We start from the raw sequence: 25,689 nt of genomic DNA, 5'->3' as shown, positions 1-25,689 counted from the left end.
GTTTTAATTCTGTCACTTTTTTCACCGCATCAAGCAGCATCCCTTTTTAACTTTTTGACGCTAGTTGCCTTGCCTAAACCTGTGGAGTGAGCTGACAAAAACGGCAGCAATTGAACAGAGCATATTCCCAGTGCCAGCAACTCCTGTGTTATGGCTGTTTGGGTAACGAAAATTCACCCTAACAGAATAACAAATTACTACCCAAAAATTTGAGGCACAGAGTGACAATGGCTTTCATAAAAAAAAAAATTTTAAATGTGTATTTTTTGATGCACACACCGTGTCACAGTTTCACTTTATGTAAAATCAATTAGGATCAGTTTTCCAGAATCCCCACCGCAAAGTAACGCAAGGATTGCTGTGCTTAGTGTTGAACAACTACAATGATCAATCACTTGCTTCTCTCAATATAATCCTTATAATTTATCCACAACGTTCTTGCATTATATTCACATGGAATCATAAATATGGTTGGGCAAAATACAACTCTAATGACAAATCTGCTGTCATATTACTTTTAAAACTGAAATAATTTCAAAAATCTAGTCGCTAGGAATAAGAGTTAATTGTTTATCAACATTTTCTATAGTTCATAAGCTGAATTGATTGACTTAACAGGGTAAAATGTTTAAAAGTAGGGTTTTTTCTGCAATTCACATGTATCCACATTGTAGAATTGAGCATTAGTAGTAATGCATGGGAATACATGCCAGTTTCCTTAATGACCATTGAGAGATTTTCTTGCTTGTAGCATGTACGTTCCTAAGCATCACCACCGGCAGGCGCCAACAATGGCTGCCTCGCTAACAATCTGTCTGTCCCTTCCTTCTTTGTTGTTTGTTTGTATGTGTTAAATGTATGTTTTTAGTGTTCTTTAGCTTGTTTTATGTAGGGGTGGGGGAGTTGGGAGAAAAGTTTTCTAATCTCTTACCTCGATTTTTTTCCGTATCGTATCTCCGTCCGCAGTGCGGCCTATCATCGAGGAGTTTGCTGGAGATCGACTTCGAGAGCTCCACCGCGGGACCCTGTGGACTTAACATCACAAACCTTGCGATCCCTGTCGGAGATCCAACCGCGTGTGAATGCGGACTTTAACTACTCAGCTCGCGGTCTCTGGTTAGAGACGCAGGAACTTCGACCGCCCCGAAGCAGGAGATTCGATCGCCCCGACGCTGGGGCTTTGACCGCCGGCTGCGGGAGCTTCGATCGCCCCGACTGCGGATAGTTCGACTGCCCCGACCGCGGGAGAATAAAAGAGGAAGAAGCTTGGACTTTATTGCCTTCCATCACAGTGAGGAACGTGGGGAATCCGCTGTGGTGGATGTTTATGTTAACTTTTATGTAGTTGTGTGTCTTGTTGCTTTTTTTTAGTATGGTTGTATGGTAATTTGAATTTCACTGTACCTTAATTGGTACTGACCTTGAGACCTTTAAACCGTGAAACAATTTCAAGAGTCAAGCAGGAAACACAAACATAAAACTACCATCTCCTACTATGAAATAAACTCTTAAAGCAGCAGTTAGCAGGAGGATCTGCTAGTTCAAGTAGTGTTCCCAGATCAGATGATCTCTTTCTGGAGTGACAGCACAGAGAGTAATGTGGCCATCACATCTCTAATGGATAGTCAGATATTGTAGCATTTGAGGTGGAAGCCAAGAGGAGGTATAGAAGTGATTTGGGCAACCCTTCATCCGAACAAAAATATGGAACATCTTACTTCGGACTTCAGAGGTATCTGGTCTATTCAAGAGTGCACAGCCATCTTAGTGCTGAGCCATCTGAGAAGTGAACAGTTTTTTTTCCTCTTGTGGGACCCTCCTTTCCATTCCAAGATTGCGTGGCCTCTTCACAAAAAGGAGTGCCTGAACCTTATAGCAATGTCCTGTGCCCAGGCACATCACATGCACAGAGGACCACAATACAATTACATAATGCGGGCCAAAAATGCCAATTGCCATACATAATCAATTCAATGTTAAATAAACAATATCTGAATTAGACAGCAAAATATTATGATGTTACTACAAGTTACCACAGAGGTGTTCTTTTAATTTTTCCTTTCTATTTTCTGAACTTATCCTTCCACTCTTCAAAATAATGACTCCTGCTGAGATATGGTTTCAAGAACATAGTTAGTACTACCCACTCCATCAAAACAAGCATCTATATGTATGATTCCTCACAATGTTGTTTAAGGCAAAATACTTTGTATCCTCCACTTCATCTTTCCAAAGAAAATCAACCTTCAGTGCCCAAAGGGTTAATAAACATGTGTTTTGTGATGTTATAATTTTGAAATAATTCAGCAGGGACTCCAGTGAAGATAAACTAGCTTGATCAACAGAACAGGTGCTCTGCTAAACTGGGGGTTGGGGGGAGAATGAAATGCTTACTACTACACTTATGGTTTTCTTTTTGGGATTGCGTAACAACCAGCTGAACCTTTTAGTCAAACGGCATTTTAGACAACTTGTTTCATTTCATGCTTATGTACTCTACTAATATTTCAATGATTTGACAATAATGTCAATAATGTCATAGTGTTGCTATCCTTAAGAGAAAGCACTATTTGCAGGGGTGAAAACTAGTTTCCATTCCCGGTTATTCCTCCTACACATCAGAAAGCACTGACTTATTTTAAATGATTATAATATAGAAACTAGTAGCTGTCTGCTACCTGCTCTGTGGAGTTATTTTTTCGCACATCAGTTGAAGCAATGAACATCAGCACATATTGGGTCTCGACTCGAAACGTCACCCATTCCTTCTCTCCCGAGATGCTGCCTGACCTGCTGAGTTACTCCAGCATTTTGTGAAGAAATATTCCAATTCTAAATGTTCACCACAATTTTATTTCATGCGAAAAATTAGTAGAATTTGGCATGTGCATACTGATCAGGAAAAAGAACCAAATCTTGCACTCCAACACCAAAGTTATTGAAACCAATTGCAGCCTTCTAAATTACATGCAATTATGACAAAAGTGTTTGATTATTATGCTTGGATAAAATTATTTCTGCAATAACTAGAAATAAATTTAGTTCATTCAACTGATGTGCACATATTAGGCTTTCGTGTACATTCAGAGTCAATGCAGGTCCACCACCAATCCGGCACCATTGGTTCCAGAAAATGGACACAAATAGAGACCCTTCTTCAGACTGAAGTGTCTCAACCCGAAACGTCACCCATTCCTTCTCTCCAGAAACGCTGCCAGTCCCGCTGAGTTACTCCAGCTTTTTGTGTCTAGTTTTGGTTTTAACCTGTCTCCGCAGTACCTTCCTGCACCATTGGGTTCCAGAACCTTTCTGGATTAGCCTTTTTGTTGGTCCTCGGAGAAGAGTCAAACGGTACCGGAATAGTCCGTCTGGGTCAACGAGATACTGACCCACAAAGTCGGCCCAGGAAGTCGGCTATGGAAACAGATCTGCCGGCTCCAGCCAGGCCAGAGTTCCAGAGCCCCGGCCGCAGGGGGAAAATTCGACCCGCCAATCGGCCGTGGAAATCCCGATGAGGTCAAGATTGGCCTCCTCGCCTGGTCTCAAAGCCACATGTTTAGGGGGACTTCCGGGGGGGGCATTTCAAGTGCCCTCTTGTAATTTTGTCCAGATTAAAATGAAGTGCTGGACCACCAGTTGCTGGAAAATTGGTAGTGGGCCTGTACTTCCAAAGCATAGAAAAGGCTCTTTGTCTCTATAAACAAGAAAGTCTCATTCCATTGTGACAATGAAACAAAACTGGTTACGAAACATGCACCCCCCATGTTACAGTTTAACTCCTTGGATTATTTCAATAAAATGTTAATCCTCAAGCTACTTGCATTGAAATTTTCAACAATAAGGTAAGCAACTAAAAGTAAACTTTTCAATTAAGTTTTATCTAAACTAAAGTTGATTATAAATTGGAAAATGTTCCCAAAAAACATATTTATGAAAAAGATACAGAAACACAAAGATTATCGAGTAGGATTTGACTTGGAGAGCAAATTCTCCTTCACTCATCAAACAAGTTTAAATATTTCAAGTCTGGCTAAGTCACAAACTGCACATACCCAAGAAGTCAGGAAGATTTTCAAAAAGTATTCGAAAGCTGCTAATTGGTGCTCCAGCCAGTTTTACAGCAACTAACCCTAACCCTAATTTTGATAAGGCTCCATGCTTAACAATCTAGCGTGTTATTAAATATAAAAATAATACACGAGAAGCTTAGTCATCTTTTTAATTTAAAAAGTTTGGAATTCCCTTCATAAAGGGAAATGGAAGCAGAGTCTTTGAATATTTTAACAACAACATAGATAGATAAGCAAGGGGATGATAAGTGTGTTTCCTGCAGGATGTGGGAAGGTAGGGACACCGCTGGAGCTTCTGGGAGCTACACCTGCAAGAACTGTGTCTAGATGCAGCTCCTGAATGGTCGTGTGGTGGAGTTGGAAAAGCAGCTGGTTGACCTCAGGGCCATCTGGGAATGCGAGAGTTTCCTGGACAGGACCTACTGTGAGGCTGTCACGCCAAGGGTCCAGGTCGAGTGAAGGTGGGAGACCGTTTATGGGGGGAGTGAACGTGGACTACAGGAGACCCCGGTGGCTGTGCCTATTGCAAACAGGTACACCCTCTTGGGAGCTGTCGGGGCAGAAGACGCTTCCAGTCCGAGCGGCGGACAGGTTGGCGGCTCTAATCCAGGCAAGGAAACTCGACCGGGGAGACCGAAGTCAGGAAGAGCCATAGTAGTGGGTGACTCCATTGTCCGAGGTACGGACAGTAGATTCTGTGGCGGCAGGCAGGACTTGAGGATGGTCTGTTGCCTCCCTGGCGCCAGGGTTCAAGACATCACGGACCGGCTTCAGAACATCCTAGCGAGGGAAGGCAATCAACCGGAAGTAGTTGTGCACGTGGGCACGAACGACGTCGGGAGGAAGAGGAAGGAGATACTGCAACGTGAGTTTAGAGAGTTAGGAAGAAGACTGAGAAGTAGAACGTCGAAGGTGGTTGTCTCTGGACTGCTACCTGTACCTCGTGCTAGTGAGGGCAGGAATAGAGAGATCGGGGATGTGAATGTATGGTTGAGGGGCTGGTGCAGGGAGCAGGGATTTAGATTTCTAGACCATTAGGATCTCTTCTGGGGTAGGGGTGATCTGTACAAAAGGGACTGGTTACACCTTAACAGCAGGGGGACCAACATTCTGGCAGGCAGGTTTGCTAGTACTACACGTGTGGCTTTAAACTTAGTGGGGGGGAGGGGTTGACAAATTGGGAATATGAAGATGGAGTTAAAGGGGAAGCAAATACAGGAGAAATTGCAAAGGACTCTCGAATAAATGGGAAGGGAAGTTCTAGAAGGGATAAGAGAGTAAGGTCAGGGCCAATTGTGACCGGTGTGAGAGGGGAGGTGAATACCGAAGTTAAAGTGTTGTATTTAAATGCGCAAAGTATAAAAAATAAAGTGGATGAGCTTGAGGCTCAGTTAGACATTGGCAAGTATGATGTTGTGGGAATCACAGAGACATGGCTACAAGAGGACCAGGGCTGGGAACTGAATATTCAGGGGTACACAACGAACAGAAAAGACAGGTGGGCAGAAGGGATGGGGTTGCTGTTGGTAAGGAATGATATTCACTCCCTTGCAAGGGGTGACATAGAATCAGGAGATGTAGAATCAGTATGGATAGAAATTAGGAATTGTAAGGGTAAAAATACCCTAGTGGAAGTTATCTACAGGCCCCCAAACAGTAGCCTCGACATAGGGTGCAAGTTGAATCAAGAGCTAAAATTGGCATGTCGCAAATGTAATGCTACAGTGGTTATGGGAGATTTCAACATGCAGGTAGACTGGGAAAATCAGGTTGGTAATGGACCCCAGGAAAGGGAGTTTGTGGAGTGCCTCCGAGATAGATTCTTAGAACAGCTTGTACTGGAGCCTACCAGGGAGAAGGTAATTCTGGATTTGCTATTCTGTAATGAACCTGATCTGATAAGGGGACTAGAGGTAAAAGAGCCATTAGGATGCAGTGATCACAATATGATAAGTGTTACACTACAAATTGAGAGGGAGAAGGGAAAATCGGAAGTGTCAGTATTACAGTCTAGCAAAGGGGATTACAGAGGCATGAGACAGGAGCTGGCCAGATTTGACTGGAAGGAGGCCCTAGCAGGGAAGACAGTGGAACAGCAATGGCAGGTATTCCTGGGAATAATGCAGAAGTTGCAGGATCAATTTATCCCAATGAGGAGGAAAGATTCTAAGGGGAGTAAGAGGCACCCGTGGCTGACAAGGGCAGTCAAGGACAGCATAAAAATAAAAGAGAAGTATATCATAGCAAAGAAGAGTGGGAAGTGGGAGGATTGGGAATCTTTTAAAGAGCAACAGAAGATAACTAAAAAGGCAATACGGGGAGAAAAGATGAGGTACGAGGGCAAGCTAGCTAATAATATAAAGGAGGATAGTAAAAGCTTTTTTAGGTATGTGAAGAGGAAAAAAATAGTCAAGGCAAACGTGGGTCCTTTGAAGTCAGAAGCAGGGGAATTTATTATGGGGAACAAGGAACTGGCAGACGAGTTGAACCGGTACTTTGGATCTGTCTTCACTAAGGAAGATACAAATAATCTCCCAGATGTTCTAGTGGCCAGAGATCTTAGGGTGACGGAGGAACTGAAGGAGATTCACATTAGGCAGGAAATGGTGTTGGATAGACTGATGGGACTGAAGGGACTGAAGGCTGATAAATCCCCAGGGCCCGATGGTCTGCATCCCAGGGTACTTAAAGAGGTGGCTCTAGAAATTGTGGACGCATTGGTGATCATTTTCCAAAGTTCTATAGATTCAGGATCAGTTCCTGTGGATTGGAGGGTAGCTAATGTTATCCAACTTTTTAAGAAAGGAGGGAGAGAGAAAACGGGAAATTATAGAGCAGTTAGTCTGACATCAGTGGTGGGGAAGATGCTGGAGTCAATTATAAAAAACGAAATTGCAGACCATTTGGATAGCAGTAACAGGATCGTTCCGAGTCAGCATGGATTTACGAAGGGAAATCATGCTTGACTAATCTTCTGGAATTTTTTGAGGATGTAACTAGGAAAATTGACTGGGGAGAGCCGGTGGATGTGGTGTACCTCAACTTTCAGAAAGCCTTCGACATGGTCCCACATAGGAGATTAGTGGGCAAAATTCGAGCATTTGGTATTGGGGGTAGGGAACTGACATGGATAGAAAATTGGTTGACAGACAGAAAGCAAAGAGTGGGGATAAATGGGTCCCTTTCAGAATGGCAAGCAGTGACTAGTGGGGTACCGCAAGGCTCGGTGCTGGGATTGCAGCTATATACAATATACATTAATGACTTGGATGAAGGGATTAAAAGTACCATTAGCAAATTTGCAGACTATACAAAGCTGGGTGGTAGATGCTATGAGGTTGCAGGGTGACTTGGACAGGTTGTGTGAGTGGGCGGATGCATGGGAGATGAAGTTTAATGTGGATAAATGTGAAGTTATCCACTTTGGTGGTAAGAATAAGAAGGCAGATTATTATCTGAATGGTAAATTAGGAAAAGGGGAGTACAACGAGATCTGGGTGTCCTAGTGCATCAGTCACTGAAAGGAAGCATGCAGGTACAGCAGGCAGTGAAGAAAGCCAATGGAATGTTGGCCTTCATAACAAGAGGAGTTGAGTATAGGAGCAAAGAGGTCCTTCTGCAGTTGTATAGGGCCCTAGTGAGACCGCACCTGGAGTACTGTGTGCAGTTTTGGTCTCCAAATTTGAGGAAGGATATTCTTGCTATTGAGGGCGTGCAGCGTAGGTTTACTAGGTTAATTCCCGGAATGGCGGGACTGTCATATGTTGAAAGACTGGAGCGACTAGGCTTGTATACACTGGAATTTAGAAGGATGAGAGGGGATCTTATCAAAACATATAAGATTATTAAGGGATTGGACACGTTAGAGGCAGGAAACATGTTCCCAATGTTGGGGGAGTCCAGAACCAGGGGCCACAGTTTAAGAATAAGGGGTAGGCCATTTAGAACGGAGATGAGGAAAAACATTTTCAGTCAGAGAGTTGTAAATCTGTGGAATTCACTGCCTCAGAAGGCAGTGGAGGCAAATTCTCTGAATGCATTCAAGAGAGAGCCAGATAGAGGTCTTAAGGATAGCGGAGTCAGGGGATATGGGGAGAAGGCAGGAACGGGGTACTGATTGAGAATGATCAGCCATGATCACATTGAATGGTGGTGCTGGCTCGAAGGGCCGAATGGCCTACTCCTGCACCTATTGTCTATTAAGTGAACACAGGTAGATTGAGATTGCAAGCAGGTGAATCGTGATCTTATTAAATGGCTGATCTGGCTTCTAATTTGTATGCTCATATGTATGCATATATTTTTCAAATTCTGCCGCATCAGTAAAATTAAATCATCAATACTTCAACAAATACATTACTTTGTAAACTTCAGGCCTTAATTCCTTACTCCTATTTCTACTATCAACAGCAGATACCTTGCAAGTATAACTTCAGTGACATTGTTGTTATTTCTGCAAAATCAAAGCCATCCCAACTTTACAAGAGTTGGATCAAGATATGGCAATTAAGGGAAATAGTTGAAATGTATTCGTTCATATTCTAAAGTGAAACAGTCACATGTATAAGAGTGAACCAACCATTTGCCTTTCATGTTAATATGGAAGATAGCATTTTTTGATGAAAGATTTTAGTTAACCCTTTACACTGCTGTTCGTGTTCCAAGACTGCAAGTTTTGTAAGTAGCTGGCAAACAGTTAAAAGTTTAGCTTTGCAGAAGTATTCAACAGGTTGTCATAACTAACATAGGAAACGATCCTCAAACAGTTCCAGGGAGGTTTGGAGGTCATTTAGTGTGATTTTCATTCCATCCTGAGAATACTTAAAAGGAATACTATCTAAGCCAGTCTACACAAATTGTTGGGATTATCTAGAGCAAATTCTGGTGTTATTTTCCTTAGCAGATTGCCAGCTCTCAGGAAGGCTCTCAGAATTCCAATTCCCAACCACATTTGAAAAATTCATCTGTAACTACTGGGTAACATTCAATACGAACCCAATTTCTGCCTCTCAATCTAATACTAGACTTCCTTTCACATTTTTTAACATAACAATTTAGACCACCAAGAAAATAAAAACTCACTTTCAGATGATTATATATACAATTTTCCCATATTTATTTACACTTTATTTTTGCCTGTAAATAAAAAATGTCAAGTACTAAAATAGAAATTTAAAGACATGATTTTATTTTATTTCAATCGTTTAAATATCCGTCAGACATGTCAAAAACGAACACAATAATTAACATACAAAATTGAAGTAAGAGATCATCTCTGCTAGCAAGTTTTGTTTTAATTTATTGTGTGCTGAGGTAGAATTAAACCAGAGTCTTTCACTTTAGAAGCAACAGCAGCTGACTGATCAACAATTTATCAAATGCACTGTGCAACCATTTTATTTGCAACCATTTGCAAAAGTGTGATCACCAGGTGTTTACCGAATGCAGTTATAGTGAGCCAAATTTAAGAAAATGAAATACTATCTTAAAATTATTACATCAATATTTTAATTACTTTGGGTGCTGTTTCTTGTCTCACGTGTAATTTCCATTTTGTGAAATAGTTTTCTCACATTTTCTTTTAATCAAATAAAATCTGATATAACAAATGCAAAAATATGGAAATATACATTTCATTTAAATGTTTTAATTAGTTTACTTAGAAACAGTAGGCATGACAAATGCATACACAACAAAACAAAATAATATGTTAACACATTATTCCTTCAACAAAAAAGTATATTTTTTTGTTGAAGGAACAATGTGTTAACATATTATTTTGTTCCAGGCCACTCAGCAGTGCACCTCAGGAGCATGAAATAAGCATTCCATTTTTATCGTTGAAAACTGTACAGAAAGGAAAGAGCAGACAGAAGCGAGGATATTGAAAACAAAATAAAACAACTAAGCCAAATTATTTTCTGCATTAATTTATCTGCAAAGTGATTAGAGAACTTGTCTGAATTACATATTCAATTAAATAAAAACAAGGATATTAAGGAAAGACACATTTTTCACCTTACCATCCCGTTCCTGCTAGCAATGTTTGGCCATTCATTTTACTGTTCGTGCAACTGGCACTTGAGAAAAGAAAACACTCTGCAAAGTGTGGTCAACAAAACAAAACAGCAGTCTAAAAACTTACTTGGATTTTTTGAGTGGCAGTCGTTTTCTAAGAGAAAAAACACGGAAATGGCAGCACTGTTTTACAGCTGACGTACAGGAAATTGACTTTGATGTCCCATTCTCTCTTTCAAACATCATTAATCAACTCACATGAACCTGCCCAACAGCTAGAAGTAGCCAAGTAGCTCTATAATGTGCATTTTTTGTGCTGTCATAAATCCAACAAGATATAAAAAATAGGTATTCAGAAACATTGTAAATTTTCCTCTCAGTTTCAAGATAATGCATTTTTTCAAAGATCACATAAATGCTCTGACTTGGAAGCAGCACAACTATATTTTCAGGTATCTCTTTTCTTCGGTGCTGTAGAATGTCAGACTCCATTAGTGACTGCACGACTTGGCTTCAAATCATATCCAACTTGAAGAATAAATACTTTTTTCATTCCCAATTATTTGCAATTATTTTACACTGAGATGGTAGAAGTGGATAACTAGGAAACCTGACCTTCCTGTAGCAACGGAGAGACATTTGTTTCTGCAAAATCAAAGTAAGGTGAAAGCCTTTGAGCGTAGCTTCCTGTTGGCCCAATTGTGGATAAGCATTTTTTTTTGCAGTGTGTTTTAATCCTATGCAGTGAGCATAATTTTCTCAACACTCACAAGCTTAGTCAAACTCTCACACACATTGTGTAAAGCCTCAAGATCCAAAATATTTAACAAATTATTCCCCTTTCTCTATCAATTAAAGATTTAAAAAAAAATTATTTACATGAAATCTACTGGACATATTTAGAATTGGCAAACAAAATTATTTAAATTTATATATAATCACTTCATAAAGGAAATTCCCCATAGGATAAACAATTGTATGAATCCAAAACCTAAGACACGTACAAATTACCTCCAAAACCATAAACTGAAATAATTTGTTATATATTTAAAACAGGAAGAATTTAAATTTCACAAATATGAACTGTAGCATTTGAAAACCATTCTACACATCACATTTCTCTCAGTCGATCAGTATGGCTAGCGAGGCTGGAGGGGGATCCACCACTGGGGATGTGCACACATTCTCGGTGTCCGAGCACGACGTGAGGAGGGCTCTGACGCGTGTGAACACGAGGAAAGCTGGAGGCCCAGAAGGTATATCTGGGCGAGTACTAAAGTCTTGTGCCACTCAGCTTGCTCCAGTGCTCACCACAATATTCAACCTCTCCTTGGCCAAGTCCATGGTCCCTGCATACTTCAAAAGATCCATCATCGTACCAGTGCCAAAGAATGCCTCTCCAGCTTGTTTGAATGACTATCGACCGGTGGCCCTCACCTCGGTGGTCATGAAATGCTTCAAGAGGCTGATCAAGAACCACATCTGTGCCTTCCTCCCTCGCAATATGGACCCGCTGCAGTTCGCATACTGTCCGAACAGATCCACGGATGATGCGGTCTCCCAGGTTCTGCACACCACTCTCTCGCATCTGGACAGCCAGAAGGGGGGCTATGTGAGGATGCTTTTCAGTTTATTTGGTTTAGTTCAGCTTTTGATTTAGTTCAGCTTTCAACACAATAGTCCCCACCAGACTGGCTGAGAAGCTGCTGAAACTGGGGCTTAACACTCCCCTGTGTGCCTGGGTCCTGGACATTCTCACCGCCAGGCCCCAAGTGGTCAAGATGGGGAGACATACTATTAACCCCCTCACCCTGAACACAGGATCCCCCCAGGGTTGCGTCCTTAGCCCCCTACTGTACTCCCTGTACACACATGACTGTGTGGCCAGGTTCAGCTCCAACTCCATCATCAAGTTTGCTGATGACACTGTGGTGGTGGGCCTGATCTCCGATAACGATAAAAAGGCCTACCGGGAGGAGGTGGCTGATCTGGCATTCTGGTGTCAGGACACCAGCCTCCTCTTGAATGTCACAAAAACTAAGGAGCTGATTGTAGACTTTAGAAGGGCTCAACATCCGAGGACGTACACACCACTGGAGTTAAATGGGATTACTGTGGATAGGGTGAGCAGCTTTAAATACCTGGGAGTCCACATCACAGAGGATCTGACATGGACAACGCACATTGCCGTACTGGTGAGTATGGCAAGGCAGCGCCTTTACCACCTCAGACAGTTGAGGAAATTCAGAGTGTCTTTGAGGATCCTTCAGTGCTTCTAGTTTGGGGCTGTAGAAAGCATCTTGTCCAGGAACATCACAATCTGGTTTGGGAACAGCTCTGCCCAGGACAGGAAGGCTCTGTGGAGAGTAGTGCATTCGGCTACTACTAAAGTCTTGTGCCACTCAGCTACTAAAATAGACACACTCGCCCTCCTGCAGGACCTATACATCAGGAAGTGCAGATCCAGAGCCAGCAACATTATGGGGGACCCCTACCACCCCAGCAACAGACTCTTCCAGCTGCTACGGTCAGGCAAACCCCTCCGCTGTCACGCTGTGAAAACAGAGAGGATGAGACGGAGTTTCTTCCCACAGGCCATCAGGACTGTTAACTCTCATATCACCAGGGACTAATTTAATTTACTGTATTAATTTATTTTTTGTGTTAACATTGTTTGTTTTTCTATTCTGTTTTGTAGTTTAGCACAATCCGCAGGTGTTGCCACTTTCATTTCATTGCACATCTTGTATATGTATGTGACAAATAATCTTGACTTGAATTGAAAACATCAAAGCAGCACGGATTAAAAAAAAATAACTATTCATTTCCTCAACGCATTTGTATAATATTTCTTATGTCCAGAAAGCCTTCAGTACAGTTTAGTTTTGGTAACAAAGAAGCAGACGGCAGGAATCCATGAATAGTCCCTGTTGCCTGCATCCTACCAATGAGGATTACAAAGTCAGAGAAGGCACAGAATCAGGGAAACAGGGCTGAAAGATGTCACTTGCAAAACTTTGAAGGCACTCAAAGGAAAGTACAAGAATTGAGAGGTTGATAAAGGAGACAAAGTATCAGCAATCAGTGAAAAATAAGAACACAACTGGAAGCTGTGTGAGAGTTTGAAAAAAGAAGCAGGACATTGGCTAAGAACCAATGTGCGAGAAGGAACTGCAGATGCTGGTTTAAACCGAAAATAGACACAAAAAGCTGGAGTAACTCAGCGGGACAGGCAGCATCTCTGGAGAGAAGGAATGGGTGACGTTTTGGGTCGAGACCCTTCTTCAAACTGGTTAAGGATAAGGGAAACGAGAGATATAGACGGTGATGTGGAGAGATAATGAACAATGAATGAAAGATATGTAAAAAAGTTACGATGATAAAGGAAACAGGTTATTGTTGGGGGGGTAGGGATAGAGAGAGGGAATACCAGGGCTATCTGGTGGGGGAGGGATAGTAGCCCCGGCATTCCCTCTCTCTCTCTCTCTCTCTCTCTCTCCCTCACTCAAGTTCCACTAGCTTCTCATTTTCACCCTACAACAGTTAACAATGGCTTGTTTCCTTTATCATCATTACTTTTTTGCATATCTTTCATTCATTGTTCTTTATCTCTCCACATCACCGTCTATATCTCTCGTTTCCCTTATCCCTTGCTAAGAACCAATAGTAGTTTTGGTGTGGGTATATTTGAAATGGAAAATTGAACTGCAGATCAAGCACAATACAAGGTCCAACGTGAAGATGCACTGAATACTGCCAGCAAGTTCAGTGGTCTCAACATTACACGGTGTATACATGAAAATCACAAATTTCATATCCAAAACAGATCACAAAGTACAGCCACTTTTTCCATATGCAGTCACTTTTTTCATACAATTGTATCTCAAAGAGTATGTTTTCCTTTCTTTGAATCATATATATACGATGCAGAAAGAAGCCAATTCAGCCAATGTATTTTTATATTTTTGCCAGCTCTCTAAACACCCCCACTGTGCTGAAAATGTCTTTGTTTCAAATAGACTTACTGAGTTGTCCACTGAAGGACATTAGTGAATCAGCTTTCCCCACACTTTGAGACTAGCCTCAGTTTATATTCATTAATTAATTTCATCTCTTTTTATTTGAACAACCTTTTGATTGAATTGATTGAAAGATCGACTTTGGCTCGAAGGGCCGAATGGCCTCCTCCTGCATCTATTGTCTATTGTCTATTGACTGAAACAGGCCCTTTGGCACACCAACCATTAATCATGTATTCACGCTAGTTCGATGTTATCCCTGTTTCCCTGCACTCTCTCCCTGCACTAGGGGCAATTTACAGAGGCCAATTAGCCTACAAACCTGCACTTCTTTGACGTGGGAGAAATTGGACACCTGGACACCCAAGTGGTCACAAGGGGAACATTCAAACTCCACACAAACAGCGCCCACGGTCAGGATCAAATGCAGGTCTCTGGCATTGTGGGAGAGCAGCTCCAGCAATGGACCATTGTGCCGCAGTTCCATAAACAACTTTTTTTTGGAGATCAACTGTTTACCAAATGGTTTTTCTCATACTGTAATGATGGAATAAATGTTTAAATGTCATCTAATGCATAACCATGTAGTATCTGAGTGATATTATATAGAAACTTAGCAACATCTAATGCCAATTTATTTCAGTTAACTTCTGGCATAATGCATTAATTTTTTTGGAGGTTAATTTCTTCACTGAGAATTAATCACAGCAATTAACTTCAAAGAATAAACACAACGACATGAATCATAATGAAAAAATCCCATATTCAAGTATGATATTGGTTTTTCCTTTTTGGAAATTCTCTCTTTATCAGAGGTCTTGTGACTAGGTTGGCTCTTATTAGATGTTATCACTATTCATGCCGAAAACACAGAAGGAGCTGAAGATGAACTGTATCTGAAGAGGAAGTCGAAGAATTGGATTAACACTGCAGAAAGAGATAAATACATATGCTTGAGGAGTTGGTAGAAGTGGACCAAAGCACCATGTCTTGCTGAACTTCTTTCTTCATCCCTCCAGGGTACACCGATAAGAACATGGTAATGAAGAGATATTATTTGGGATACTGATAAATAAAAGGAAACAGAGGAACGACAGTGAAGGAAATGGGAGAAAGTCAGGATCAAATTTGCTTGGGGAGAATGAATTAAACGAAGGAAAGGTAGGTAGGATTCAGAAAAATAAAATAAAAATGGGAGTAAATCATTACATATGTTAAACCTGTGTTTCTACTTGAGGACTTTATTCAATCCAAAAAGCCACCTTTGTTCCCTATGCACTTAATCGACAAAGATCTATCAATCTCACATGTAAAAATTAACAGTTGGCTTGCTATTAACTGCCTTTTGTGGAATAGTGTTTCAAAATGTCTGTCACTCTTTGTGAAGGAGAGTTTCTGAATTTCAAACCAAAACAATTCTAACACTAATTTTAAAAATAAATACCCAAGATCGAGACGCGTCAATCAGAGAAGATAGTTCTACCTGCCCTTAACATGTTGATGATTTGGGTAGCCTTTAACCTTCCAAATGTCAGGGAATTATGCATTCATCCCCTTGTAAATTAACCCTTAGAGCCAAAATAACATTTCATGGTCAATATATTCTTAAGGTCACAGAGTCTTACAGCTCGGAAACAGGCTCTTTAGCCCAACTTTCCCATCCAACCATCTACGCTAGTCCTACTTGCTTACGTTTGATTCAAGATGTGTATATTCAGAATGTTCAAATCCCCTGACATCAATTTAATGCCTGCTGGATTGAGGAACCAGTTTCATTTCTTCCTATTTTTCCAACTGGAGAGCTGAGAAATTTCATCATCAAAAGAGTTCATAGGTGAGTGAATATCCACCCAAACTTTGTGGGAATTTGTTTTACTAACAGAAGCATTATTCTAATATTCACAAATAGGTTAAGACTGAGCTCTAATTCAAGCAAGGTCGATAATGGAGCAGACATATTTATCCAGTAGGTTGCTAGGATTCACAATTCATCAGTTGTCTCTTGTTCACCACAAACTTCTGAGCTTCATTACCTACTAATATCATCAAGTGATTTGAATTTGTTTCTTTCTCCCAGCAAATTCTAGACCATATCAACAGACAAAACAGAAAAAGCATGCACCGTGGAACAAGTTCATAAAAGATTGGGCCTTGTAGGATTCCTCTTGAATTCAAACATAAGCAATACTTTGTGATAAGTTAATTTAGATAAGGTTGATCAACTTGTCTCATCAATGTCTATCTCCAACATCTATGACTATTTTGAAGCCGGAAGTATCAATGCATTTGTTGTTCACACTTTAATTCTTAAAATGGAATAAAGTCCAGTGGGGAAATCTATTTAATTCAAAATACTACTCAATTTCATATTAAATTTCTGGAACACTTAAAAAAGTTTAATCTTTTTTGTCAAACTTCCTTTTCCAATTAGCAACTTCCTTTTCCAATTGGCATCAACGATATCCAGACCACATGGCCCAAGGGGAGATCGCTTCCTAATTTTAGAGTTGTAAGTCGAGTCTGAATATGCAGCACCACCCGAAAGTTTAATCAATGTCACTGTAAAGACATTGAACAGCTGCCATGGGGATATACAAACTCCATTCAAGTGCCTACATGCTACTCAGATCATTAATATTCTAAACAAAACTTCTTCTGAGGCTGATGCTTGCCTCTTCAGAGTACTTGAAATCAAATTATTTCATCAAGATTCTTCTTTGCCTTCAGAATGCACACCAATCCCAGTTATTATTAAAGGGGAAAAAAAGTTGGACTTGTACAACACCTTCAATAACCCCAGGACATTTTAATACACTTTACAGACTTAGGAACAGCTTCTTTTATCCGGCTTTTGGGTTGTCCTTCCATGAGCAAATGTATACTGTCCAATTCAGCTCTACCTCATTGTAGACATTGGATTTTGTGCAACTGAAGCACACAATGTGAACTATATTCTGCACTTTGTATCTTCCCCTTTGCTCTATCTACTGTACTTGGATTTGACTTGATATTATTTATGTATGGTACATCTGATCTGTTTGGATAGCATGCAAAACAAAGCTTTTCACTGTACCTTGGTACATGGGACAATAATAAACCGAAATCTAAACAAAGATCAGTCCTCATTATAACAAACACAAATTGACAACTTTTTTTTGAAAGCTCATCGTTTTCATAAAAGTACAGAGAGAATAAGCTAAACTAAGTAAATGCTAAAGGCAGAAATCAAAGAGCTTAAAGATTACAATATAGAAAACTCGCATAAACTGAAAATGGTAAATTCTGGAAATATTCAGGTCAGCCAACATGTATGGATGGACAAGTAGAGATCAAGAGACGTTTTAGATCAATCAGATTTCCAGGATCTGCATTGTTTTTTGCTTTTTGCGCAAACAAGTGGAACAATCTCCACATTGTTAACAGTCTCCAAAAACTGATACCTTGGAATGCTGTTAATTATTATGCATTAGGGATAGGGTTGGTATTATATTGATTCCCTTCCAATACTATTAAGGTTATGTGAGCATTCGATTGCAAAACGAAATAGGTTTTCCTATTTTTTTACTGACAATAGTATCCCTTAAATTCAGTTGCCATATATCTGCAAATTTCAATGCAAACATAATACTTCCATCACATCAATAACAAAAATCCCACATTCTGCTGAAGTACAATTATACTATGTGTAGGAAAGAACTGCAAATGCTGGTTTAAATCGAAGACTTCAGTTTGAAGGTCTCGACCCGAAACGTCACCCATTGCTTCTCTCCAGAGATGCTGCCTGTCCCACTGAGTTACTCCAGCATTTTGTGTCTACCTACAATTATACTATGGTTATGTTTCTGAAATGTCTAGGTTAGAGCCACAAAGGCATTTATCCCACTTTTCCCAGATTTGTCAATTTGAATTTATAGATAGTCAAATCTAAAGACGATCGCAAAGCATTTCAAATGGCCAACAATCCAACCTCACAACTCTGTTAATGATCGTGGGGCTTGAAAGAAAAAAGATGTAGTGCCAATTACAAACAAAACCTATTTAAATTGTTGCCGTAATTCCCCCGCAGGTTACACTCACCAGAACCAGCTATAGGGAATTACCTGCGGAATGCACTAAAATATCAAATTCTGACCAGTGCTCTTGTAACATTTAAGAGATAACAGTGGAGATTCTAAAAGGCTTACATCAAAAGTAATGCAATAAGGTACTCACTAAAATATTTTTACTTTCCCCTCCCCATTTATTACCCAATGGGGCACAAGACTTCAATCTAGATGGTGAAACAATATGACTATAAGTTTTTTTATTCACAAAATGCTGGAGTAACTCAGCAGGTCAGGCAGCATCCCGGGAGAGAAGGAATGGGTGACGTATCGGGTCGAGACCCTTCTTCAGACTATAAGTTTTATCTTCCCTTGCTCAGTATTATTACTTGTTCATTTACCTATTCCTATCTGTAAACAACCATTCAAATAAAAATTACGTTGGCTTTTGTCCTTTTCTGTTGTGAAAATGACAGTCACCTTAAGTACTAAAAGAACGCAAAAATCTCTGTTCACTGTTGGTTTCCTGTGCTATGCTATTTAGATCCAGACACACAGATTCTTGTTCCTTAGAAAGAAAGAAAAAATCTTGGGGGAAGGAGATGCAAAGAATACTTTAGTTTGAATTATAAAAGTTTTGTAAAGGATGGAAATGGTGCTTAATAACTATATCCAGACCCCGTGATAGTCATCATTACCAAAGAGTTGCATAGTACCACCCAATCTCCAACTAACCACACATTTCAAAGAAACATCCATATAAATCAGTAAATTACCTAATATTTTCAAATTTGGTGATTCAGGCGATCATCCATCATTCAAAATAGAAATCTAAAAAGGACAAAATGCTCATTGCTTCAGAGAAAAAGACAGTGCTTGCAGGCAAGATATCCAGAATCAGAAACCAAAAAGCACAAATATATAATGAAGAAATAGATCTACTTCTAATGATTTTTTGCTACTCAGATCAAACTTAACTCAAAAATGTTTGTTCCAAGTGGAGCGTTCAGACTCCAGTGCTACTTATATACAAAATTATAAACATCATTCTGCTTACTGAAACAGTGAAAGGAAAGAACCACTGAAAGCTGAGAACAGTCTCCATAAGTCTCCATACTACCACCACCTTTTGTTGAAAGGAAAGTCACTCAGAAAGTGTCAGCAGTAATATGTTTGACTTTTGCTCAAAGAATAGTGCTAAAGATAGTGCACAGAATGAATTTCTCAAGTCAAGTCAAGTCAATTTTATTTGTATAGCACATTTAAAAACAACCCACGTTGACCAAAGTGCTGTACATCAGTTCAGATACTAAGAAACGAACATGCAATGGTACACAAACATAACAGCACATACATAAACAGTATTTTAAATGTATTTTTAAATCTCCGAGGACAACTAGATTCTCAGAAACCTCAAACAATTCTTCTTCTTTTTTTAAAATGCTGACATATACTAACTAATACGGTTACGAAGGTATGAAAGTATGCAAATACCAAAATCATTTTCAATTGTGCTGTATTGAGAAAAAGATTGGGAAAATAAATTTGATTTCCCAACCCTAGATAATTCTTTATATTTTTCAGGTCGTTCAGGACAGCTTTTGAATTGGTTTGGAGCAAACCCAACAAGAGAGATTATGGCACTGGATTTAATTTAATAAGGAATGAACCTCCCCAGTGAAATATTTCCAGCATTTGCTTTTTTTGTTTCAAAGTCACTTAAAATTTTTGATGCAACTGTTCAGAGGCATAGGCAAAGCCCAACCTTAATTGGAAGCTCATAAATATAGCAGATTCCACAATATTTGACCGTAATGGCAATGCTTTGGATCAGGACATCGCTGTCCAGTACCATCCGTTCATTCCCATACCTACTAGTTTTCTCACTGTAACCCACAGTCCAACACTTTGTTTCAGACAGCTGATGTACCAATGAAAAAAAAGTATTCAGACAACAGCAGTAACTCAACTGAAGAGCTTAAGGAGGATTCAATGCATGTAGGTCCAACTTACCAACTGTCAGATCGTAGAGAAAATGGTGGCCGTGGGGGGGGCAGCCCACAGAGTTTTCAGGGAGTTAGCTAATTGGCTCGTGAGAGACAATTGGCAAATGGGAGACATTTAAACCCAAGACTGGATCGAGGATGTGCATCTCCCCCACGAGAATTAAATACAGCCAAGCAGCCCCATCGTCCAGCCATTGGTCCCAGATAAAACCCTTTCATTCCCTCATTGGTCCCAGATAAAACCCTTTCAAGCCTCCCTGAAGAATGATGGCTGAGGGCTAAGGAGGAGCAGAGGCTAGTTCTCAAAGGAGCACAAGGCAACAGAGTACGAAATGCCTTCAGAAAGTATACAAAAATGTTTATCTAAATGAATTTCTCTCCCGGAGACAAATCCATTCACTGACATTCCCAAATTTCCACGAATAACCATATCAGAATTGCTTTTATGCAATTTTCTCTACCTTGTTCTTTTTTTATCTCACAACCTCAGTTGGACCTTGGAGATAAGTTAACATGCACTGCCAGCATAGATTAAAGAAAGGTTCTGTATAATTAAATTGATTAAGCTATCTATAGCTTATAACAAGTACACCTGATGATAGCTACATGGATTCCATCAAGGCATTTAATAAAATCCCACTTGACAAGATGGTCGGGAAAGTCAAAGCTCATGAGATCTAAGGGCAAGAGGCAAATTGGATTAAAAAATTAGCTCTGTGGGACAAAGAATCAACGGGACTTTCCATTACTCGAGGCCTTATGTAACAGAGTTTCTCAGGAGTCAATAGCAGCTCAAACATTTAATGGTGTACATTAAATGTTGGGGTCAAAATTGAAATGTTTGCCAATAATGCCAAAATTGAGTGTGTGGTTGATAGGAATAAAATTATAGATTGTAGGAAGGTGTGACATCTTGGATGAACACCAATGGTAGAATACTATGTGTAGGAGGAATATAAAGAACTTTTTGAATGTGGCTAAGAATCTGTGAAGGTAGTAGAACGGTTTGATAAAGTAGCTAATAAATACATTGGATACATGTGATTACCTCTGAAATGCAGAATACAACATTAGGGAGACTATACCCTGTATTAAACATTCACATGCACAGTTTGATCAATACACTATTAAATTAGGTACCAAGAAATTTATGAATCTACATTCACGGCTGGAAAATTATAATGAGAGACTTATGAGATAGGCATCATTTTCTTTCAAGCAAAAAAAAACAAAATGGAGATTTAACTGAAACTAGAAGTGGGCAAGGAATGATGCACATAAAGGAACTAGTATTCTTGGAAGGGAATTGATAACGAGGACATGTAGCTTTAAGGTAAATGGCAGAATCGCTGAAGAAACGTTGATGAGATCATTTTTCCATCCAGGAAGTGGCAAACCCACAGCTTGAAAGAGTGGTGGAAGAATACACTTTTATCATATTTAAAAGGCACCTAGATGAGCACTTGAAGACCTTGAAAACTATTAGATAATGGGCTGAGAGCCGAGAAGCAGGAGTAACCTAAATGGCTGCATCTTTCTCCAACATGAACACATTCTTCTCCTTATGCATGGCAACATTTAGAGGTCAGCAGTAGTGGGAGGCCAAGATGGGGTACATGTAAGGGAGACAAGTGGAAGTGAAGAGGATAGTAACCGGGAATATGCCAAGGGGGAAAGAGACGAGTGAAGGGAAATGAAGATGAGATGGTGCACCTGTGAGGAACGGAATAGACAAAGGAATGCAGTTAGGAAAAGGAAGACATGAGAGGTTGAGGGAGGGATCAGGATGAGGGGAGGGGCTAAAAGGGAGCAGATGTGTTAAGAATGCATTTGTTTATGCTTAGAGTTTATTTTCTTTCCCACTGGACCAAGACCGTGTTCTGTTAATGCCGTGGTAATACACTGCAGTCATTCGATGTTAAAACAATTTATGCACTGGCATTCACCTGTCAGTAAATGGAATAACATGAAATCATCCTCACCTCCAGGGTACTGCTTCAGAAGAAGGATTCTAACTATCTCCCCCAACCAGAATGAAATACAGCCAAGCAGCCCCATCATCCAGCCATTGGTCCCAGATAAAATCCTTTCATTCCCTAAGCCTCCCTGAAGAATGATGGCTGAGGGCTAAGAAGGATTCTGAATACTTGATGAACTGTGCAGTCTAAATCAGGAAATGTTAAAATATTGAGTACAATCGTGATCAAGATAGATTGAGAAAGGAAGGGGTATGGGGACAATTTACAGAGAGGGTGCAAGCAAGGGGTCGGGCAGGGAAGGTGAGAGTGTAAGAGAGAGCAATAAAAAATAAAATAATGTTTGTTTATCTTTTTATTTACATCTATGTTGGAAAAAAACGACACTGCATGTTGTGAAATGTTATTTTCAGTGCCAATTTGTTTTGAAAGTGCATATCTCTTCATTTTCTCGTTATATTTACATATATACTACAATTTCAGCATTATCATATGTTTTAATATTGAGTCTCTTTGTCTTTAGAGATGTGAACAATTCAGACGGCAAATCTGACGGTCATATTGAATTGCATTTGTGTGGTTGCAAGAATTTGCCATTTAATAATGGTGAACACTATTAACCTCAGCATTATTGACATTGACATCTTCCTTACAAGTAAGAAATGTTTTTGATCAAAACGTGCACAACCTTTCATCAGGAATACAAACCACGCGATGAAGTATATGGAGCTTTCTGCATCCATATTAGATGTATGCATAAAATATGAACTATAAGTTACAACACAAAGAGCTGGTGTGACTCATCGCGTCAGGAATCATCTCTGGAGGGCATGGGTAGATGACGTCGCTAAAACATGCCCTCCAAATTTGCTTTCTGATCCACTGAGTTACACCAGCACGTTGTATTACACACGAAATTCAGCATCTGCAGTTCCTTATGTCTTTATAGGTTATAGCATTTGATTTTCATACGCTCATTTTAAGGCCTCTTAACGAACAAACCATCTTATACAAATATTAGATACTGACAGATGGTTGTGCAGCAAAATGCAAGCTTTTGTGAGTAATCGCCCAGATCAATGGCCCAGAACCTCCATTTCTATGCTACGAATTCTTCAATTTCCCCCTCCCAATTCCCATGGGATTCCTGGTTTCCAGACACCTTTGGGTATATCAACTAAAAAGTGATCAGTATACAATGGGATAGTAAGAACTTTTAGTCCTAGCGAGTTCTTACACAGGGAAGTTTACTCACTGAAACAAGAGGACATGGCTTTAAAGTTTGAGGGTCAGCACAGTGGCACGGCTGTTAGAACTGCTGCATCACACCTCCAGAGACCCGGGTTCGATCCTGACTTCAGGTGTTGCCTGTGTGTTGTCTCCGGGTGCTCCAGTTTCTTCCCGTAATCCAAAGAAGTACGGGTTTGCCAGTTAGTTGGCCTCTGTAAATTATCCCAAGTGTTTAGGGAGTGGATGCGAAAGTGGGATAAAACAGAACTAACGTGAATGGTCAGAAGGACTCGGTACACCAAGGGGCTTGTTTCCATGCTGTATCTTTCAATCACAGTGATTTGTCGGAGTTTTAGGAGCGCTCTCAGGGGTAATTTTTATTTTGTGAATGGTGCATGTCTGGAATATGCTGCCAGAAGAGGTGGTGGAGTCACAAACAATTATGCACTTAAAGAGGTATTTGTATAGATATTTAAAAATGAACAGCATAGAAGAAAATGGTCCTAATACAGGTAAATGGAATTGGTGTAGAAAGGCAAAAAGGTCGACATGGACATAGTGGAGAAACGAGTCTCTCTGCGCTATACAATTCTATGATGCTGTTAGTTTCAATGTTTTTTTAATTGTTTAACGCGTGTGCGCTTTGGCACGTTAAGGGTGCAACAAAATTTAATATTACTTTTATTCAATTATTAACTGGGATCATTGTCATGAACCTGGGAATGATGTCCTGCTGACACAGGTCATCTAAATTGTAATGGGCCCAATAGTGCTGTTCAGCACATATCATATCATCATATCATATATATACAGCAGGAAACAGGCCTTTTCGGCCCACCAAGTCCGTGCCGCCCAGCGATCCCCGCACATTAACACTATCCTACACCCACTAGGGACAATTTTTACATTTACCCAGCCAATTAACCTACATACCTGTACGTCTTTGGACAGTAAATTTCTGGAAGGCAGGTTCCCAGTAGAAGGCTAGACTGAACAGCATGGCTCAAGAGCAGTGATTTGGGAGCATTACCTGCCCACATAAGTCATTTGCTCAAGTCTGCTGCACCCAGAATCCAAGACCCAAAGCTTTTTGTGTTCTTGTTGGTGTTGGAAGTTTTTAAATTTCAATGGAATTATGGAGTGTCACACGTTATAGTCCAGACTGTAAAATTACACTCATCAATCACTCAGGAACAAATCGTCTCAACCTCTGTCAACTAAAAACGATTACAGATTTTCATCCTGAAGAAGAAATACATTTATTTGCCATTACTAATCCTTACCTTTCCTTTGTGGTCTCCTATCGCTGCCTCCTTTTTATTGCACTTCCTCATTTATTGACGAGTTGTGAATAGTTTATTTTCTTGAAAGAATATCATGAAAATATTCTCGTGATTGTAAATTCTGCTATTAGAAGCAACTTCAAAACCAATTTCCTATTTCAGCTTTGTCTCAATTCCAAAAAAATGTATTCATTCTTTCAGAATGTACCATCTCAATAGACGAATGCTATTTAACAAATTCAAGTCCTCGGTCACTAGGACATTTTATAATATAGACCAGGACCCACACGATTCAAACACAGCCCTTATATGGTAACATGCATCATTAAAATTTGTTCTGTTCTCCAAATAAATTATTTCTCTGCATTACACAACAGCCAGATATCAACAACATGCTAATAAGTAAATAGATTTCACAATAATTAAACTTAAGCAACATGTGAGCCAATGCTTACCTTTCCTCTCGAATATATGGAGTCAGGAACCGAGAAGAGTCATCATCATGGCTGCTTTGTTGACTGCTCTGTTGGCTACTAAAGATGAAAAAAAATCATTAATCACAAATAGCAAGAGCAGCAAGACATTTTCAGTATTTTCTTAAATCAACTTGCTTTTAATCTGAATATTTGGCATCAGGAATTATTGCCCATCTCCCTCAACACCTTCAACCTATCACTCTCTAACTGAATAAACAGCAATTTTCCATGCTTATCTTTAAGAATTAAATGGTTGACAGAATAAAAACACTTTATTGCAATTAAAAAAAGCTTGGCACAGCATAAGCTATTTATATACATTGTCAATGTGCCATAATTAATCACTGTATTTGGTAGCACTCAAGTCAAATTTGGAGATCTATGGGCAATGTTTTTTAGTACAGTGTTTTATTTGATTATTATTTTCTAAACTAGTAGATCAGTTACATTGGGATAGGCATTCGTGTGATTTTACAGTCTAACTGAGACCGCTCAAATGTTTATGTCCATCCAAAAGTCCATCAACAGTTACTGTTAGAAGAAAACCAAATATCAGCTTCGAGCAAAT

General features: G+C 39.8%; 1 protein-coding gene across 15 annotated transcripts in view; it reads right to left on the bottom strand.

The window, feature by feature from the left end:
• The window catches only part of LOC144608748 (protein Aster-B-like), a 395,300-nt gene that overhangs the window by 216,098 nt on the left and 153,513 nt on the right, over nt 1-25,689 (bottom strand). For 10 of the 15 annotated variants that reach the window (XM_078426805.1, XM_078426795.1, XM_078426797.1 and 7 more), the window contains one exon: nt 25,101-25,178. The exons of 1 other annotated variant lie outside the window; for it this stretch is intronic. In XM_078426805.1, the coding sequence (XP_078282931.1) occupies nt 25,101-25,178 (78 nt within the window). Of the gene's footprint in view, nt 1-10,093; nt 10,112-25,100; nt 25,179-25,689 lie in introns of those variants that run through there. 4 more of the 15 variants (XM_078426806.1, XM_078426796.1, XM_078426803.1 and 1 more) reach the window with 2 other exon arrangements.

The sequence above is a fragment of the Rhinoraja longicauda genome, chromosome 32 (assembly GCF_053455715.1).
Source record: "Rhinoraja longicauda isolate Sanriku21f chromosome 32, sRhiLon1.1, whole genome shotgun sequence".
NCBI lineage: Eukaryota > Metazoa > Chordata > Chondrichthyes > Rajiformes > Arhynchobatidae > Rhinoraja > Rhinoraja longicauda.
The sequence above is the reverse complement of the archived record's forward strand: the minus strand, read 5'-3'. Positions and strand labels throughout refer to the sequence as shown.